The 20904-nt window shown below is 54.8% G+C and overlaps 1 protein-coding gene across 1 annotated transcript; it reads right to left on the bottom strand.

Annotated features, from left to right (window-relative positions):
• Positions 1-8240: 8240 nt before the first annotated feature.
• On the bottom strand, positions 8241-9802 carry LOC110581275 (epididymal-specific lipocalin-9-like). Its single transcript, XM_044920442.1, has 5 exons — positions 9707-9802; positions 9290-9426; positions 9073-9146; positions 8611-8721; positions 8241-8296 (listed from the first exon to the last, which is right to left on the bottom strand). Exons 1-5 carry the CDS (start codon positions 9800-9802, stop codon positions 8241-8243), a joined length of 474 nt encoding a protein of 157 aa, XP_044776377.1.
• Between the last annotated feature and the right edge of the window lie 11102 nt (positions 9803-20904).

Genomic DNA, 20904 nt, shown 5'->3' with positions numbered 1-20904 from the left:
GAGTCTGGCAGTCCTGTCCTAGGGGCCTGAGCTCAGCCCTCCCTCCTGGCCTTCACCCCCACACGCCGTCGGTGGTCCCGACCCTGAGGGACCCTCCCACACGGTGTCCCACGTCCATCGTCTGTCTTTCTCTTCTGGGCCCAGCTCTGGCTGCACCCATCAGCCGGGCCTCAGCCTGGAAACCTCGAGGTGGCCCTCCAAGCCGGGGGTGGGGGGCCGTGATGCCACATGTGAGACCACCCACTGCATTCACCAAACCCCTCGCATTAGCTTCCGGGGCCTGTGACGGGCTTGGGGCTGGGGAAATGGAGGGCAAGGAGGCCATATTCGTGCCTCTGGGACTTAGGTCTGTGGGTGAGGTAGATGGGCCGGGGTTGATGCATCTGCCCACCCTTTTCCCTGTGTCACGACCTTGATCCCTGGCCCTGCCATGCAGGGTCGCTACCCCAGGACTCTTCCCACTAGTCTGGAGCCCCCTGACACCAGCTCCCTGCATGCCACGTTCATTCTGGAATGCTGAGCTCCACGCACCTTACAAAACTGAATTCAGTGGTTGCAGGTCGAGCTCAGGGAGCTAGAGACGCAGAGGCCTAGGGTGGGCCTGGGTCTCAGGGGCCGAGGGTCCTGCAAGCTGGTCTGACAGGGATCCTGACAACGTGGCCTTCCCTGCCTCCCAGAGGCTGCCCTTCTCCGCAGGCCTGGCCAAGGTCGCCCTTCGGCCTGCTGTCCAAACCCAGCCCTGTTAGGTGCTTCTGGCACCAACAACACACTGGGTTTGAAGTGTCGGTCTTTAAGAACAACGCGAAGGGGCCAGCTCCTGGTAGGCAGCCTCAACTCTGCCTATCCTGGATTCGGAGCATCAGCCCCCGGCCGTCCCCTGACCTTGAGGGAGGGCGGACCAGGGGATTCGCTCCTGGCTCAGAGCAGAGACTCTGTAATCGATTGTTTAGTTGGGGCATTTGTGTGCCCGCCTCCTGGCAGGTGCTGAGAATGCCGTGATGGCCAGGCAGACACGGCCTGCGGAGCTCCCGGGCCGCCCCCCTGCACCCCGACAGCTGCAGGAACCACCAGCCACTCGAGTCGCTGGTGTGATCCTGGTCACAGGGACCTTATGGTGCAGGGGTCCTCATCCACAGTTTGCAGCTGTGGAAACTGAGGCACAGAGAGGCCAAGGGCCGTGCCCACGGTCGCACAGCTGGGAGGTGGCGGAGTCTGGTCCAGCGTCCTGCACCTGTGGGCTGCCAGGCTGCCTGCCCTAAGTGCCAGGGGGGAAGGGAGGTGGAAGTGGCACCGAGCACACAAGCTTCATGGACAAGGGGAGGCAGACGGAGGAGAGGTGGTGACAAGATGAAATCAGCACAGTAAGAGGCGGGTCACAGACCAAGGGGGACCTGCCACCCAGGGGAACAAAGTCGGATCCGTGTGCAAATAGAGAATTAAGAATCAGCAGGGAGAAGACCCACAGACTGAGAAAGGGGCAAGGAGTCTGAATGGGGAGCCCCAGAGGAGGAAGAGAACCCACAGACGCACCTTCCACCTGCTGGGCGTGAGGGCGAATGCAGACGACGAGCTATGGTTTCTCACCCATGGGACTGGGCCTGAGCGACCCGGGGGGTGGGGGAGGCAGTGCCTGGGCGTGCAGGGCAGAGCCGCTCAGAGTCATCTGGACATTGCAGGCCGTCTGGGGCTGCCGCACCCTTGGGGCCGGCAGTGGACAGTTTACCCTGGTGCAGCGGGGGCACCCCAAACCATTGCCACCGGAAAGACAGATGCATCAAGTGTGGCGTATTTTTTTAGAGATTTATTTATTTATTAGAGAGAGTGTGCAGGGGCGGGACAGAGGGAGACCAGCAGACCCCCTGCTTAGCGAGCGGGGCTCGATCTCACGACCCTGAGATCACGACCTGAGCCCAAATCAGGAGTCGGTCGCTCAACCGAGGGAGCCCCCCAGGCGCCCCCAGTGTGGCGAATTAAAGCTGAAACAAGGAAAACCGCAGAGCGACACGGAGTGAGCCAGAGTCGCATGTACCAGCAAGGACGTTCCCACAGCAGGTGCCGGGCACAGAGCACTGGCCGTGCGCGGGCCATCAGCGGAGGAGTGGCGGCCGCACACCAGCGCTCGCTGCCCGTGGGTCCGCGCACCAGGAGCACAGACACCTCCCTGAGGCTTGCGAACGCGACAGGGCGATCCAGTTGTAAATGTAACGCAACGGGAGGTGGAGACCAGTGTCTGCATGAGCCCCTGGGGGCCGCTGGGGGTCGGTGACGTGGTGTTCTGCCCGTTGGAGAGGCCTCCTGATCTAATACCGAGGGTAAGAAGGAAGAAAAAGTGGCACAGAGCTCCCCACGATTCGGGGTTGAGCGCCGCTGGTGAACCAGAATCACGGAACTGCCTGGGATGCGCACGGGGGCCTCGGAGAGCCTCAGGGTGACTAGGGTACCGCGTTCACCCCAGATGAGGGATCCGGTCCACTGTGGCCTCACCCTCCCGCTTCTGTGCTGTGTCCCCCACGACTGTCCTGTTCCCACTTTTGGATTTCATCCTGGCGGACGCGCTGGTTGGGCTGGGAATACGGGGGGCCGGACTCTCGTCAGCTCCTCTGAGCTTTCTCTCAGCGAGGTCTCAACCTTGGCCTCTGAAGACATGGACAAGCATGGAGAAGCCTGCATTTCTGGGATGACCCTAGCTCCACTGAGCACCGGCCAGCACCCGAGGTGGGCCCTGTCTGCCAGCAACCCAAGATGGCCTGGTCACATGCACTGCGACCTCCCACCTTCCATAAATCTCCAACTCCCTGACTCTGCCGGAGCCCCCTTGTCCCTCTCCCTGGCCTCACTCCCACCTAGAAGGCCCAGTCGCCTCTGGACGGGGAGTTCAGCCATGGTGCACCCCCCTGGCTACTGCCTGGGAAATCTGTCCTCGCTGCTTCAGCCAGACCCTGGCTCTGGTCCACGGCCTCCCCGGGTAGAGGGGCAGAGCAGGGGGGTGGTGGTGTTAGGAGTCAATTGGGTGCTGAGGGAATTAGGGTCAGGGTCCCCAACAAGAAAACAGGAAGCCAGGACAGCTAAGACGAAACGCATCAGCATCCTGTTTGACAGCTTAGACGAGACCACAAGAGCATCCTGTCTAGCAGCCTCTGCGGGAGTGACTTCTGCAAAACATCCCGAAACAAAACAACGAACCATCAAACATTGTTCACTGTCACAAGTTGAGGCAGTTGAACAATAACCCGCTAGTAGCCAGGGGCGCGATCAAAGCCCTGATGGGCATACCTTAGTGGCCAGTCCCCGAGGGGCCACTCTCAGACTGCTTAAGATGGTTCCTGGAAAGAGCTTCTGAAAACCCCCGAATGTGAGAACGGCAGCCCTTTTGGGTCCCCTCCCTCTCCGGGAGCTTTCAGCGCTCAATAAACCTCGCCCTGCTGCCCGCCACCCTTCGTCCGGTCTACCTCTTCCTGCCTCGGAGCGGTGCGACCCAGAACTGCGGGCGCTAACGGAACAAGATCCTGAAACAGTGGCAGAGATTTGAGCATGGGTGACTTTGGGAATGGTAGGGCTCCTACCCTGGACCCTCCCAGGCCACTCTCTGTAGACGGGGGACCCCCACAACCCCTGTGAGCCCCAATGTCCTGGGCGAGGTGGCAGAGACCTCTCCCAAGGAATGAGTGAGAGGGAGGGCGAGGCAGCGGGCCGGGTGCATGCTATCCTAGCCCAGTCCCCACGGCCCAGCGTTTGCTCCAGCATCGGTTCCTGTCCCTGCCCGCCATGCTCAGCCGTGCCCCGTTCTTTCCGGATTGCCAAGCATCGTGCCCATACCTTGCTGGTGGAGGATGTGATTCCAGGTTCACTTCTTGGGGATAATTGAAAAATTCCAGGTTCCGGAGGGCTTTACAAAGCACACGAGGCAGGCACAGGGCAGATGAGTGCGCACAAGGCGAAGGTCACAGACTGGTGTTCTCGCTGCGGCGGCGGCTTGGGGAGGCCTGGCCTGAGCTGCAGGTCCCCACAGGGTCTGGACGTGCACTCGAGCCATCCTGGCCCTACAGGCAGGGGAGGGTCTGCCTGCACGGTGCAGGGATGGTGGCAGGCCTGGGGTGACCCTGGTTGATGCAGGATGGCGACCTTTGTTTGGGTGAGCTGTCCCTGCCCAGCCCTCCCCCAGCCCCCAGATGGGCACCCAGTGCCACCTGCCTGATTCAGTTAACAGAACTGGCTGCTTCTTTGCCCAGCACGTGGGGTTAGGGACCTTGCCCACCTCTTGCCTTGGTATCACTTTTTCCGAAACCTACTTTTTCCCGGACATACGTGTCTTGACCTGTGAAGTCTGAGGCCAGGCCCTTCCTCCTTGGCCCTCTTCCTCGCAGCCAGCACCTGCTGGAGAGTGTCCCACATTCAGACATAGCAGCAGTGGGGGGAGTCAACGGCAGACATTGGTGTGCTGGCCTCCGTTTCCAGGTTCCTGCTTCGGGGCACCATGGAGTCCCCCCTCAAGGGGCTTGGTGTCTGGGAAGGCAAGGACTGAGTGTTGGGTGGGCAGCCGGCCTGACTTGGCGTCTCCTCTGCGCTCAGACTCACCCAAGCGGGGAGCGGGTCCCTCTGCCAGGGGCCCCATGCCTTCCCGGCCTCTGGGGAAGTAGGAACTGAAGCAGCGGGTCCTCATTATGCATGTCAATGATCTGGATAAAACCCACACGGGGACCGTGTTCTTGCTTCTCTCATCTAAGGCCAAGAGAGAGGGACACGGTCTTCCGGAAAGCCAGTGAAGGGTGGGGGGCAATGAGAGATGAAAGAAGACAGCTACGTGCCTGGGAGCCTCTGTCCACCCTGTGCCCCTGAGGGAGGGGAGGGGGCAGCAGCCCTTCCTGTCCCCCCCGCCACCAGGGCCATGCAGGAGGATCCCTCTGTTCTTAGAGAGCAGGACTCCAGAGCTGGGCCTGACCTGGGGCTTCCCACGCTCGCACTGGGCCACGGTCGGGTCCAGCGGGGATTCATGCCGCTGTGGGCGGGGGGGCGGGGGGCATGTCCTGGGGCATTGGCGCCCCGCCCCGGCTCCCTGGTCTCTCTCCCCCGGGGCCGAGGGCACGGCACCCGGTCCCCTAGAGATGTGACGGGGCCCCGTGGGGTGGGGGGCAGGGCTTGTCAGGGGTTAACCGATGCCCCTTCTGCTGGAAGTAAGAGCATTTCAGACCACAGCAAACATTGAGAAGTACTTTCCCACTGGTATCACACTGGCGTTTGAGGGGCGACCGGGTGACTTTTCTGTTTACTCTCCTGCAACAAGCTTGCTTAATTTTGATCAGGCCAGACTCACCGCTTACGTTCTAATCACTCACCCTCGCGAGGGTGGACCTCGGCTGCCCCAACACCAGCAGTGATGATGGTCTCTTGGCGGTTCCCTGGCGCCCCACCGAGCCCTGCCCCCTGCCCTGCCCCCGAGTCCTGCCCCCTGCTTCCCTGACTTTGCTTCTGCCGCCTCGTCCACCTGGGGGTCTCTGCGGTTGGGTGGGCTGCAGGAGCATGCTGAGGACCAGAGCCCGGCTCAGACGGCGGGGGCCTGGGGTCTCTGCTGTCTGCCATATCCTGACCATCCCTCCTGCGAAGCCCCCTTTCTGATCCCCAAACGCCGACCTGCTGTACCCGCGGGCCCCGCTGAGGGGGCAGCTTCCCACATGTCCCTTGCCACGGCCCAGCAGGCTGCACTGAGGTTCCGGACCAGGAGCTGGAGGCCGGGCGGGCCGCGGGGGTGCGGGGTGCGGCCCAGCTCCCTGCCCGTCCTGACATGCTCTGTCCGGCGTCTGGCGCCTTTGGAAGGGGCACGAAGCTCTCCTTCTCCGGCCCGGAGCACCTTGAGCCCTGGTCCTACAGCAGCGTGACTCAGCTGTTACGAGCAGACACTGTTCCCCACAGCACCCTGGGAGTAGGGGCTGTGGGGTGGACCCCTTGAGATCTGCGGCTGGCTTTCAGTCCTGTGCTGCTGACCCCAGCCAGGGCCGTCCAGCCCATATGTCCGTCCTGGAGATTTCTGGGACGGGAGGGGTGCGCTGTGGGGAGATCTCCGGTCGTGCTCCCCTGTGGAGGGAGGGCAGGGTCAGCTGCTCCTCAGACTGGGGGTGCCGAGGGGCCCAGGAGAGCCCCCTCCTCGCCCTGCCCGGCTGCCCACCCCGGAGCTGCCCAGCAGCCGGCGAAGCGTTTACCAAGCACGCCTGGGGGGCTTGGTCCCTGTTCTCGGGGGCCGTGGGGGAGGCGGAGGCAAGCCCAGGCGGGAAGCGACGGGGCAGCGATGGTGGCGGGGCCTGGGGCTGAGCCTGGGGAGGGGGAGACGGTGGGGGGTGCTGCTCGCATTTTCTGGGCTGACTTGGAAAGAAGGACGCACGCTCTCTTTTTAACTTTTTATTTTGAGGTAGCTGTAGACTCACACGCAGCTGTGAGAACGAGTCAAGAGACCCCTGGTGCCCTTCACCTGTCCTCCTGAGGCCACCGTCCTGCCCGCCGTTCCCCCGACGCGGGCCCTGGCGCCACCCCCACCCCCTGCCGCCTAGCTCGCCTGCACCGCGGGGTGTGTGTGAGTGTGCGTCTACAGGTGTGCGCTTTTCCTGGTGTGTGCAGGCTCCCACACCCTCCACCATAGTCCAGATTCGTGGGGACCCCCCTTCAGGCCGCACCCCTTCCCCACCCCTAAGCCCTGGAAGTCACAGAGTGGTTCTCTGTTTCTGTGGTTTTCGAGACCGTTGGGCCAAGGCAATCCTAAAGTGTTGCCTTCTGGGGTTGGCAGCTATCACTCGGCACCGCCGCCTTGAGACCATCAGGCTCCTTCCTGTCCACGCCGAGCCCCATCCCGAGGCGCGGGGACCGCTGTGTTCAGCCGTTCCTCCGCGGGGCGCGTGGGGCCGTCTCTGGGCCGGAGACCGTGAGCACGGCTGCTGTGGGCATTTGCCTATAGGTGTTCGTGGGCTCGTTTCCATATTTCCGGGATGAATATCCAAGGGGCAAGCACTTCTCACCCACGAATGGATGAACCGTGGACTGGTGGGAACTCTCCATGTACCCGCAAACATGGGGCGTGGCGGGGGTCCCATGTCCCAGCTGCTGAGGGGGATGGCGGTCACCGCCTTCCACCTTGCGCCCCTCCCGGAGGTGCCGTGGGGTCCTCGCCACAGAGGAGGCCACTGTGGAGGGCCGGTCCCCGGGAAGCGTGGGTTGGGGGTGAGTGTCACTGGGACATGGCTATCCCCTGAGGAAGGAGGACAGCTCAGAGAAGGAAACTAGGGGCCGAGTGGGGCCCCCCAAATATGTGCATATTCCAATCCCAGCCTCCAGAACCTGTGGGTGTGATCTTATTTGGAAAAAGGGTCTTTGCAGATGTGATGAATGTGAGAATCTTGAGGGGCGCCTGGGTGGCTCAGTTGGTGAAGCGTCTGCCTTCAGCTCAGGTCATGATCCCAGGGTCCTGGGATTGAGTCCCATGTCAGGCTCCCTGCTCAGTGGGGAGCCTGCTTCTCCCTCTCCCTCTGCCTGATGCTCCCCCTGCTTACCCTCTCTCTCTCTCTCAAATAAATCAATAAAATCTTAAAAAAAAAAAGGTGAGAACCTTCAAATGAGATCATATTGGATTATCCAGTGGCCCGAAATACAGTGACAAATGTCTTTATAAGAGGAGGAAGAGGAGAGACCCAGACAGAGCAGACGCCGTGTGAACACAGGGGCAGAGACTGGAGGTGCACGGCCTCAGGCCCAGGGGTGTGTGGAGCCTGCAGACGCTGGGAGAGTCTCCGGCAGGAGTGCGGCCCCACCACCTTGACCTCGACTCTGGGCTCCAGAGCTGGGAGGAGTGAATTCTGTGGTGATAAAGCCCCCAGTCTGTGGCCAGTAGTTATGGTGGCCCCAGGACATTGACATGTGTGCTCGGACGCTACCACCCCAGAAGGCAGGGGAGGGATGGGTTTGCAGAAGCGGCCCCCCGCCTGCCCCCAAGCTCCCCCCCCAGCCCCCTGTGCGGGCCCCACGGGCCCCCCCCCCCCCCCCGCCCCGAAGCTCACACACCAAAAGGCCTGGGTGGGTTCCTCTACTTCTTGTATTTGAAACAGGTATCTGGCAAGACAGAGCTTGGCTCTCAGATGGAGCCTCACTGAGGTGTCCATCCCCCAGCCCTGAGACCATGGGGCTCCCTGGAACACCCCTGCCCCAGGCCCTCCCGGCCCAAGGCTGCTGGTGCAGAAGGTGGTGGGGCCTACTTTGGTTGCTCAGGCTGATGATGTTCTGTGGACCCAGTCCGTACTTTCTGCAGACTTTTTCAAATCTGTTCAGGAAGCTGGGACTCAGGCTCGGCACCCGTCCTGAGGACAGAACAGCAGGGTCTGGGGTCCCTCACTGCTTGCTCGGGACGGTGTGCAGAGGAGGTCCCAGGGGGACTTGGGCAGCGCCGAGGCCGAAGGGGGGGTGCCCTGAGCAGAGATGGGGCCGTGCCAGGGGGGGGTCCCCCACACTCCACAACGTGACTTGACCGTGTGTAGACAGGCAGGTGGGAGCCTCGTGTGTGGCCCAGAGGAGGGGGTCCCCGAGGGGCCTGGCCAGTCTCCCCCCCGGCAGATGGGAGGGGTCAGGAGGTGGTACCATAGAGTGCCAGCACGTTGGTGTCTGTCCCGTTCCTGATGTTCCGGAGATGGAAGGTGATGTACAGTTTATAATCGGTCTCCAACAGGAGCACCTTATTGTCGCCCTCATCTGTGTGGAGACTCGGCTCAGAGCGGCCCCCCGGCCCCTGCCGGCCCCTGCCGGCCCCCGGCCCCCACGGGTTATGCACTGGCTGTGCTGTGTCGTGGTGGGCTGGTGGCCCCTGGCAGGAGGGGGGTGCCACCGGCAGAGGTCCCTGGGCATTGTTGGTAGAACAGTGCATGCTCAGGGGAGGGCGGACCTGCCTCCCTGGGGCCTGGGCCAGGCTGGTCCTCTCACGGCACGGTCAAGCTGTCACAGGGCCCCGTAAGATCCCCTAAGTCAGAGCTCACCAGGAGACGGCCAAGGGCCTGAGGAAGGGGAGCGCGCTGCCGCCAGCCGGGAAGACCCCCATGCACTTACAGTTGACCGTGTACTCGCCGTCCTTCTCTGTCCTCTCGCAGACCATGGCCACCTGCACGCACTCCCCGTGCACCCTGAAACCAGCGGGGGTGATGTCGGGCAGCCGCCCCGCACCCCGAGCCCGACCCCAGTGTGCAGCCCTGCCCTCCCGCTCTACGGGGTGGGGGCAGGGGGACACCCGTCCTCCCCAGTCCCGGCCGAGATGGGCGGCACGCACATGAACAGGAAATGGAACCTCAGTCCGCCGTCTTTCAAGCTTTCAATATTCCGTATGAAGACCCTCAGGTCCCCGTTTTCCTCGATCCGCTTCATGTCATCGGAAGCTATGGACACTGAATACCAGACCCCCGAAACCTGTAGACAAGGCCCCGATGGGCAGGGAGACTGGGTGGCGGCCCTGGGACTTCTTGGTGCCTCCTTCCTGGGGCTGGGCCCCTGGGTGTATGGCTCCCAACCAGGGTCCTCCCCTCCCTGCCCCCCAGAGATCCCTGTAGCCATCACAGCTGGGGGAGGAGAAGCAAGCCCTTCCAGGAGCCGTGTCCTCCTCCCAGGTCAAAGACCCCAGATGGCGGGAGGACGGGGGCCCTGCAGCCCGGCCCCAGGGGAAGGCCCGGACTCCGGGCCGCAGACCCACCCTGGCCATGTCATAGCTCCTCCGCACAATGGCTCGGGGGTTGAGCTCCTGGGCGGAGACCAGGCTCAGCCCCAGGCTCAGCAGGAGTAGTGCCATTCCTCCTGGTGGGTGCCTTGCCCGCGGCCCCCCACCCTTATACCCCTTTCTGCCCTGTGGTTTCCGCCCCCCTGCCCCCAGCACTGCCTGTCCTCCCCCCCTGCACGCTGGGAACACAGCCAAAGGCCACCACCACTGCCGCCACCTCCCACGGCTCTCGGATGTCCTGGAGCCAACGACGGGCTCACCCTGCAATCTGCTTGGACAGAGTGTCCGTCTGGGTCAGAACCGCAAGGGGAAGTCAGGTCAGGCCGGGGGCCCTGGGCCGGAACCCCCGGCTGCAGGGGCCCCGGTGACGCTGGGGCCTCCCTGGCCTCTCTGTGCTGCTGGAGCTGGGCGGCAGATAGCCCCGAGGGCGCCCATCCCTGCCTGGGCCTGGGCGTCTGGATTCGAGAGCGTGTAGGTGCCATGCAGGACACCGTGTGGGCCGTCCTGGCCTTGAGGATGTGACTGTGAATTTGGAGTGAAGGTCCACAGAGCCCTGTAAGGGATGAATCCCAGGGGAGGGGACATGAGGGGGGCCCCAGGTGGTGGGGCCAGAAGGAGACTCTTCAGGGTTTGGGGTCTGGAGAGCACAGACGTGGATTCAGATAGATGTGGGCCTGGCCTCCACCCTGACCCCTTCCTGGCCAGGGTCCAGGGCAGTGGTGGAAAGTTCCCCGTCTCCCCATGCTGCGTGCAGGTACAGGGCCAGCAGAGGGCCTCAGGTGGACTGACCGGGACATTGGACACCAAATCCTATTAAAAGTACCAGATCACAGCTCGTGCACTGGTTGAATACTGTTCCAGGGTTTGCGATGACAGTGAGTACCAGTTCTCAGGAAGCCCCCTTCTGGCGGAGGGCGCAGATACCAGACAGACAGTGGGGCCGGCCTGCCCCACCTGCTGCCCCTGCCAACCACTGGCTAGCCCCTGGTGGGGAAGGACCCCCTCCCTGGCTGGCCCCTGCATGGCCCCTGCTGCCTCCAAACTTCTGTCCCGCTCAGGTGTGGCTTCTGGAACGCCGCACCTGACGTAGCCCCTCAGTCAATGTCCCATCCCCTGTTGGGCCTCCTTGTTCACTCTTGGGCTCCTGTTCCGAGCTGGGCCCCCTTCTCTATCTGATTCACCAACTCACTCCCGAGGCAACAACCCTCTCCCTCCACCTAAACCCGCTTCCCTCTGTCACTCAGCAGGTGCAAAATAATTTAAAGGATGTGAGTCTGACTGTCCTGTAGGAGGGGCGTGAGTTCTGCAGGGCACGGGGTCGTGGGACTTCCTGTCTGAGGGCTTGCTTCCCCAGTGTGGTCTCAGGATGCAGTGAGGACAGAGCAGGTGTATCTGTCCACTCCCTCGATTCCCTCACTTGTTATTGGCACCTGTCGCGCCCCTGAAGGGGGGCCCCCGGCTGGTGGAAAGTGCTGGACCCCTCTCCAGGAGAGGAGCCTCCCCTCAGCCCAGCCCCAGGCCCCTGCGGCCTCAGCCTCCCCCACTGCCCTTGTCCTGGGCCTGCCTGGGCCGCCTCCCCATCTTGATGCTCCTGCCGACATTCTGCTCCCCGAATGCTGGACAGTCGCAGGCACGGATGTGCGCCCACCCAGCACACGCCCGTGCACACCACGCACATGTGAACGCACACACCATACCCTCGAGGGCAGCCCGGTCTCCCGCTTTCCTTCACAGTCAAATTTCTCTAAACACAGAGTCCAACACCGGCTCGAATGGAAAAACAGGGAGAAAATATGAAATAATTCAAAACTGATCTTGACTTTCGGGTAAAGATGGCGTCATGGAGGTCTGTGGAGAGCCAGGGGCCGTCGGGGTGCGAGGGCGGCCGTGGCGGCTTCGAGGAGCGAGCCCGCCCAGGTCACTGTCCCCCAGGGCCGCCCCACGTCTGCTCTCCCTGGGGGCTGGGTGGCCCCATGCGCGGGGTCTTCCGAGAACCACAGGCCCGCGGCGGGAGGGGCACTTCCCGGGGGCGGAGTGCGCAGAGACAGGTGTGGACGGCCGGGGGCGCTGCGGGGAGGCTCGGGCACAGGGAGAAGCCTCCGCGTGGGCACAGAGGCGAGAGCCAGGCGTCTGGAAGCCGAGGAGCGCCAGGGAGGCCGCGCCCGGAGACGGGGGAGTGTGCTCTGCCCGCACCTGCTGCCCGCGCATCGGGCCCCCTCGGCCGTGCGGGCACACGGCTGTGTGGTTTGAAGCCCGTCAGTCTGTGGCAGTTCGTTATGTAGCCTCGGGAAGCCAAGACGCCACGCATCCTGCTACGCTCTCAGTAATAAACATGAATTTGTTTTCAAAGGGGGGAGTAGGGCAAGGTGCGTGTTACGACCACAAATCCCGATGGTGGGATCCGGCGTGCTGTGACTTCTCTGTGCGTCTGTGCGCCTCCCGACGCGGGGCTCGAGCTCATGACCCTGAGATCACGACCTGAGCCGAAACCAAGAGTCAGCTGCCACCCAGGCGCCCCATCCTTTAGTTTTCAAGTGGGACAAGGTCCCGTCGTCCGGCAACCATGAGGAGCCCCCGCTAGCAGATGCATCATTATGACTGAGACTTCCTGACATCTGCATCATCAAAGGGCCTGCTGACGTCACCGCCTGCAGAGCAGGGGACAGCGTCCGGCCTGTGGCTTTACGAAGACCCAACAACAGAATGCTTGGGGAGCACCCGCCTTGTCCCTTTCATCGCCCCCGGCCAGGTGAAGGGATCCTTCAGGAGGGACGTGGACAAGTTTGAGTGACTATGGAGAGGAGGTCACCGGGGCGCACGTGGCATTTCCAGTGCCCTTGAATTTATTTAAGAGGGGGCCCGCCACCCGCCACGGGGTGTGAAAGCTGTATCCCGTGTGGCGCTGCCTAAAGCAGACGGTCTGGTACAAGTAGACGCGTGCTGCATTCGCAACGTCCGGTTTTCTCATAGCCACATTATAAAAAGTAAAAGAAACGAGTGAATTAATTTTCACAACATATTTGTGGTTAGCTCAGTAGATCCAGGCGATTCTGATTTCAATATTTTATCAGTCTAAAATTATTAAGGAGATACGTTCATTCTTTTCTTTCGTCCTACGTCTGCCTTCAAAGCCCAGTGAGTGTGTTTTGGGCACTCACAGGACATCTCAAGTGAGAGCAGCCACGTTTTGTGAGCTCGGCAGCCGCACGTGGCTGGTGGCTACTGAGCCGGGCAGTGCAGATCGGAAGCCTCTTGCCCACTAACCGAGTGCTCGGGAATGAATGAAGCACCAGAGACCTCCACTTTGCTTCAACACGTAACCCTACAGACCCGTGACCAGAAATCCCAGTGTGAACTCGGGGGGTTGGCCGGAGCCCAGAGTTCCACGTTAGAACCTAATGCCTGTGATTTAGGCTTTTTTTTTTTTTTTAATTTTTTTTATTCTTATGTTAATCCCCATACATTACATCATTAGTTTTAGATGAAGTGTTCCATGATTCATTGTTTGTGCATAACACCCAGTGCTCCATGCAGAATGTGCCCTCCTCAATACCCACCACCAGGCTAACCCATCCTCCCACCCCCCTCCCCTCTAGAACCCTCAGTTTGTTTTTCAGAGTCCATCGTCTCTCATGGTTCGTCTACCCCTCCGATTTCCCCCGCTTCATTCTTCCCCTCCCGCTACCTTCTTCTTCTTTTTTTTTTTTCTTAACATATATTGCATTATTTGTTTCAGAGGTACAGATCTGAGATTCAACAGTCTTGCACAATTCACAGCGCTTACCAGAGCACATACCCTCCCCAGTGTCTATCACCCAGTCACCCCATCCCTCCCACCCCACCCCCAACTCCAGCAACCCTCAGTTTGTTTCCTGCAATTAAGAATTCCTCATATCAGTGAGATCATATGATACATGTCTTTCTCTGTTTGACTTATTTCACTCAACATAATACCCTCCAGTTCCATCCACGTCGTTGCAAATGGCAAGATCTCATTCCTTTTGATGGCTGCATAATATTCCATTGTATATATATACCACATCTTCTTTATCCATTCATCTGTTGATGGACATCTTGGCTCTTTCCACAGTTTGGCTATTGTGGACATTTCTGCTATAAACATCGGGGTGCACATACCCCTTCGGATCCCTACTTTTGTATCTTTGGGGTAAATACCCAGTAGTGCAATTGCTGGGTCATATGGTAGTTCTATTTTCAACTTTTTGAGGAACCTCCATACTGTTTTCCAGAGTGGCTGCACCAGCTTGCATTCCCACCAACAGTGTAGGAGGGTTCCCCTTTCTCCGCATCCCTGCCAACATCTGTCGTTTCCTGACTTGTTAATTTTAGCCATTCTGACTGGTGTGAGGTGGTATCTCATTGAGGTTTTGATTTGGATTTCCCTGATGCCGAGCGATATTGAGCACATTTTCAGGTGTCTGTTGGCCATTTGGATGTCTTCTTTGGAAAAATGTCTGTTCATGTCTTCTGCCCATTTCTTGATTGGATTCTTTGTTCTTTGGGTGTTGAGTTTGATGAGTTCTTTATAGATTTTGGATACTAGCCCTTTATCTGATATGTCATTTGCAAATATCTTCTCCCATTCTGTTGGTTGTCTTTTGGTTTTGTTGACTGTTTCCTTTGCTTTGCAAAAGCTTTTTATCTTGATGAAGTCCCAATAGTTCATTTTTGCCCTTGCTTCCCTTGCCTTTGGCGATGTTTCTAGGAAGAAGTTGCTTCGGCTGAGGTTGAAGAGGTTGCTGCCCGTGTTCTCCTTTAGGATTTTGATGGACTCCTGTCTCACATTGAGGTCTTTCAACCATTTGGAGTCTATTTTTGTGTGTGGTGTAAGGAAATGGTCCAGTTTCATTCTTCTGCATGTGGCTATCCAATTTTCCCAACACCATTTGTTGAAGAGACTGTCTTTATTCCATTGGACATTCTTTCCTGCTTTGTCAAAGATGAGTTGACCATAGAGTTGAGGGTCCATTTCTGGGCTCTCTATTCTGTTCCATTGATCTATGTGTCTGTTTTTGTGCCACTACCATGCTGTCTTGATGATGACAGCTTTGTAATAGAGCTGGAAGTCCGGAATTGTGATGCCGCCGGCTTTGCTTTTCTTTTTCAACATTCCTCTGGCTATGCGGGGTCTTTTCTGGTTCCATACAAATTTTAGGATTATTTGTTCCATTTCTTTGAAAAAAGTGGATGGTATTTTGATGGGGATTGCATTGAATGTGTAGATTGCTCTAGGTAGCATTGACATCTTCACAATATTTGTTCTTCCAATCCATGAGCATGGAACGTTTTTCCGTTTCTTTGTGTCTTCCTCAATTTCTTTCATGAGTATTTTATAGTTTTCTGAGTACAGATCCTTTGTCTCTTTGGTTAGATTTATTCCTAGGTATCTTATGGTTTTGGGTGCAATTGTAAATGGGATCGACTCCTTAATTTCTCTTTCTTCTGTCTTGTTGTTGGTGTATAGGAATGCCACTGACTTCTGTGCATTGATTTTATATCCTGCCACTTTACTGAATTCCTGTATGAGTTCTAGCAGTTTTGGGGTGGAGTCTTTTGGGTTTTCCACATAAAGTATCATATCATCTGCAAAGAGTGAGAGTTTGACTTCTTCTTTGCCAATTTGGATGCCTTTGATTTCTTTTTGTTGTCTGATTGCTGTGGCTAGGACTTCCAATACTATGTTGAATAGCAGTGGTGATAGTGGACATCCCTGCCGCGTTCCTGACCTTAGGGGGAAAGCTCTCAGTTTTTCCCCATTGAGAATGATATTCGCTGTAGGTTTTTCATAGATGGCTTTTATGATATTGAGGTATGTACCCTCTATCCCTATACTCTGAAGAGTTTTGATCAAGAAAGGATGCTGTACTTTGTCAAATGCTTTTTCTGCATCTATTGAGAGGATCATATGATTCTTGTTCTTTCTTTTGTTAATGTATTGTATCACGTTGATTGATTTGCGGATGTTGAACCAACCTTGCAGCCCAGGGATAAATCCCACTTGGTCGTGGTGAATAATCCTTTTAATGTACTGTTGGATCCTATTGGCTAGTATTTTGGTGAGAATTTTTGCATCCATGTTCATCAGGGATATTGGTCTGTAATTCTCCTTTTTGATGGGGTCTTTGTCTGGTTTTGGGATCAAGGTAATGCTGGCCTCATAAAATGAGTTTGGAAGTTTTCCTTCCATTTCTATTTTTTGGAACAGTTTCAGAAGAATAGGTATTAATTCTTCTTTAAATGTTTGGTAGAATTCCCCTGGGAAGCCATCTGGCCCTGGGCTTTTGTTTTTTGGGAGATTTTTGATGACTGCTTCAATTTCCTTAGTGGTTATAGGTCTGTTCAGGTTTTCTATTTCATCCTGGTTCAGTTTTGGTAGTTGATACATCTCTAGGAATGCATCCATTTCTTCCAGGTTATCTAATTTGCTGGCATAGAGTTGCTCATAATATGTTCTTATAATTGTTTGTATTTCTTTGGTGTTGGTTGTGATCTCTCCTCTTTCATTCATGATTTTGTTGATTTGGGTCATTTCTCTTCTCTTTTTGGTAAGTCCGGCCAGGGGTTTATCAATCTTGTTAATTCTTTCAAAGAACCAGCTCCTAGTTTCGTTGATCTGTTCTACTGTTCTTTTAGTTTCTATTTCATTGATTTCTGCTCTGATCTTTATTATTTCTCTTCTCCTGCTGGGTTTAGGCTTTATTTGCTGTTCTTTCTCCAGCTCCTTTAGGTGTAGGGTTAGGTTGTGTACTTGAGACCTTTCTTGCTTCTTGAGAAAGGCTTGTATTGCTATATACTTTCCTCTTAGGACTGCCTTTGCTGCATCCCAAAGATTTTGAATAGTTGTGTTTTCATTTTCATTGGTTTCCATGTATTTTTTTAATTCTTCTTTAATTTCCTGGTTGACCCATTCATTCTTCAGTAGGATGCTCTTTAGCCTCCATGTATTTGAGTTCTTTCCGACTTTCCTCTTGTGATTGAGTTCTAGTTTCAAAGCATTGTGGTCTGAAAATAGGCAGGGAATGATTCCAATCTTTTGGTACCGGTTGAGACCTGATTTATGACCTAGGATGTGATCTATTCTGGAGAATGTTCCATGGGCACTAGAGAAGAATGTGTATTCCGTTGCTTTGGGGTGGAATGTTCTGAATATGTCTGTAAAGTCCATTTGGTCCAGTGTGTCATTTAAAGTCTTTATTTCCTTGTTGATCTTTTGCTTAGACGATCTGTCCATTTCAGTGAGGGGGGTGTTAAAGTCCCCCACTATTATTGTATTGTTGTCGATGTGTTTCTTTGCTTTTGTTATTAATTGCCTTATATAATTGGCTGCTCCCATGTTAGGGGCATAGATATTTACAATTGTTAGATCTTCTTGTTGGATAGATCCTTTAAGTAGGATATAGTGTCCTTCCTCATCTCTTATTACAGTCTTTGGTTTAAAATCTCATTTGTCTGATATAAGGATTGCCACCCCAGCTTTCTTTTGGTGTCCATTAGCATGGTAAATGGTTTTCCACCCCCTCACTTTCAATCTGGGGGTGTCTTTGGTTCTAAAATGAGTCTCTTGCAGACAGCATATCGATGGGTCTTGTTTTTTAATCCAGTCTGATAGCCTGTGTCTTTTGATTGGGGCATTTAGCCCATTTACATTCAGGGTAACTATTGAAAGATAGGAATTTAGTGCCATTGTATTGCCTGTAAGGTGACTGTTACTGTATATTGTCTGTGTTCCTTTCTGGTCTATATTGCTTTTAGGCTCTCTGTTTGCTTAGAGGACCCCTTTCAAGATTTCCTGTAGGACTGGTTTTGTGTTTGCAAATTCCTTTAGTTTTTGTTTGTCCTGGAAGCTTTTTATCTCTCCTTCAATTTTCAATGACAGCCTAGCTGGATAGAGTATTCTTGGCTGCATATTTTTCTCATTTAGTGCTCTGAATATATCCTGCCAGTCCTTTCTGGCCTGCCAGGTCTCTGTGGATAGGTCTGTTGCCAATCTAATGTTTCTACCCTTGTAGGTTACATATCTCTTCTCCCGAGCTTCTTTCAGGATTTTCTCTTTGTCTATGAGACTCGTAAGTTTTACTATTAGATGTCGGGGTGTTGACCTATTTTTATTGATTTTGAGAGGGGTTCTCTGTGCTTCCTGGATTTTCATGCCTGTTTCCTTTCCCAAATTAGGGAAGTTCTCTGCTATAATTTGCTCCATTATACCTTCTGCCCCTCTCTCTCTTTCTTCTTCTTCTGGGATCCCAATTATTCTAATGTTGTTTCGTCTTATGGTATCGCTTATCTCTCGAATTCTGCCCTCGTGATCCAGTAGTTGTTTATCTCTCTTTTTCTCAGCTTCTTTATTTTCCATCATTTCATCTTCTATATTACTGATTCTCTCTTCTGCCTCATTTATTCTAGCAGTTAGCGCCCCCATTTTTGATTGCACCTCATTAATAGCCTTTTTGATTTCTACTTGGTTGGATTTTAGTTCTTTTACTTCTCCAGAAAGGGTTTCTCTAATAACTTCCATATTTTTTTCAAGCCCAGCTAGTATCTTTAAAGTGATGATTCTGAACTCTAGATCTGACATTGTACTAATGTCCGTATTGAGTAGGTCCCTGGCAGTCGGTACTACCTCTTGTTCTTTTTGTTGAGGTGATTTTTTCCGTCTTGTCATTTTTTGCAGAGGAGAATAGATTAATGAGAGAACAAAATGCTAGCAGAGTAACAACGTCCCCAGAAAATATACTCTAAACAAATCAGAAAAGACTTGAAGCAGTGGGAAAAGAAAGGGAAAGAGAGAAAAAAGAAAAAGAAAAAGATAAAGATAAAAACTAAAACAAACAAAACAAAACAACAACAACAACAACAAAAAAACCAGAATGTGATCAAATATGATCAGGCTGGTATATAGATCAGTTCCACACACTAGATTTGGGGTGTATTTTGGTCTTTTAGAAGAAAGTGCCTCCCAAAATTTTAAAGAAAGAAAAACTTATATATGTACAAAAATAAGGGTTGATATGATGAAGGGATGAAATATGACTGTAAAGATGGAAATTATAAAAAATTTTATAAAAGGAATTGATAAGAAGTTGTTTGAAAAAAAGAAAGAAGAGGATTTAAAAAAAGAAAAAAAAAAGGGAGAGGATGTGATCAGGCAGGGGAATAGAAAATACCATATACTAGAGATTTAGGGTATATTTTAATCTGTTAGAAGAAACTATCTCAAAATTTTAAAGAGAGAACAACTTATATATATAAGCCAAAAATACGGGTAACTACTATGAAGGGATAGAATATGACTCTAAAAATGAAAAATAAAAATGTTTTTTTTTAAAAAAAGGGATTGATAAGATGTTGGTTGAAAAAGGGAAAAAGAAAAATTCAAAAAGAAAAAAAAAAGAAAAAAAGACAGTTAAAAAAAAAATTAACTTGGGCGCCTGGGTGGCTCAGTTGGTTAAGCGACTGCCTTCGGCTCAGGTCATGATCCTGGAGTCCCGGGATCGAGTCCCGCATCGGGCTCCCTGCTCGGCAGGGAGTCTGCTTCTCCCTCTGACCCTCCCCCCTCTCATGTGCTCTCTCTCATTCTCTCTCTCAAATAAATAAATAAAAATCTTAAAAAAAAAAAAAAATTTAAAAAAAAAATTAACTTTGAAAGACTAAAGAATCATGGTAAAAAAGCCATGAATTCTATGTGCAGTAGTCCTCTAGCGCTGGAGTTCTGCCGTTCTCATTCATCGGTAAACTTGGCCTTGGCTGGCTGTTCTCGCTGATCTTCTGGGGAGGGGCCTGTTGCCGTGGTTTCCAAATGTCTTTGCCGGAGGCGGAATTGCCCCGCCCTTGCCCCCTCCCAGCTAAGTAATCTGCTCGGGTTTGCTCTCCGGGGCTTTTGTTCCCTGCGAGCTTTCCGTACAGCTTTGGAGGCGGAGAGTAAAAATGGCGGCCTCCCAATCTCCGCCCCGGAGGAGCCGAGAACTCGGGGCCCCGCTTCTCAGTGAGCCCCCAGAGAAAAGCCGTCAGTCACTCCCGTCTCCCCGGTCTCCAGCCGCACTCCGTGCTCACCTGGCCTGTGACCGCGCGTTTCTATCTCTGGCACCCGACCCCGGGTGGAGTCTCCAAACCCAGCAGATCCCTGCGGCGCACTCCCGCGCGGCTCCTCCCGGGGGAGGAAGGTGAGTCTCCCTGGATCTGCCACTTGTTGGGTCCCTGCTGGAGGAGCAGGGGCCCGACTGTGCCGCGGATCACGGTTTATGGCCACCCCGAGCTGAGAGCCCGCGCCCGGGCTCCGCCTCTGCAGCCGGCTTCCCCGCTCCGATACCTGGGAGCTCTGCCACACTCAGGCACCCCCGGTCTTTCTGTGACCCGTGGATCCTGAGACCACACTGTCCCGGAGGGTTCCACCCCCCGCTTAGCCACCAGAGTGACGTCCCTCAGCGGAGCAGACTTTTAAAAGTTCCGATTTTGTGCTCCGCGGCTCTATCACTTGCCAGAAGCGGCCGACGGAGGCCCCTCCCCCGCCGTCTATCCTCCCGAATATCGCCTCGGATTCACTTCTCCGCACGTCCTACCTTCCAGAAAGTGGTCACTTTTCTGTTCAGAGAGTTGTTGCTATTCTTTTCTTCGATCTCCTGTTGAGTTTGTAGGTGTTCAGAATGGTTTGATCCCTATCTAGCTGAATTCCTGAGAGGAGACGAAATCCAGGTCTCCTGCTCCTCCGCCATCTTGCTCCGCCCCCTGTGATTTAGGCTTTAATCCCTGTTTATAAGCATCGACCTTCGAGGGAGCTCAGAGCTTTTATTTAAGCCACCATAGTCTTGGGACAAATGAGCCATCTTACTATCTGTGGGAGGAAAAAGAACAAAAAGGCTACTTTTGGGGCCCGTCACGCCTCCTAGTCCAGGAAGCCCCCTCCTCATGAGAGCCGGGTAGTGGGGAGATTGGATGCCTTTCTTCTCTGCGATCCGGGTGGAGGGGCAGGTGCCCTGAGAACACCGTAGCACAGAGCTCCCCGGCCCAAGCCGCCTTCTCCTTCTAGAAGCAGGACCTTCGGTTGGTGTCCCAAGGTCTGCCAACTAGACGTCGTAAATCCACGGCTAGAAGGTGGCCAAGGTGCAACTGTTAACTATTTAAAATCTACTTCTCTCTGCTTTTCCCTCCAGGAGACC

Source organism: Neomonachus schauinslandi, chromosome 13 (genome assembly GCF_002201575.2).
Source record: "Neomonachus schauinslandi chromosome 13, ASM220157v2, whole genome shotgun sequence".
In the NCBI taxonomy this organism is placed as follows: domain Eukaryota; kingdom Metazoa; phylum Chordata; class Mammalia; order Carnivora; family Phocidae; genus Neomonachus; species Neomonachus schauinslandi.
The sequence above is the reverse complement of the archived record's forward strand: the minus strand, read 5'-3'. Positions and strand labels throughout refer to the sequence as shown.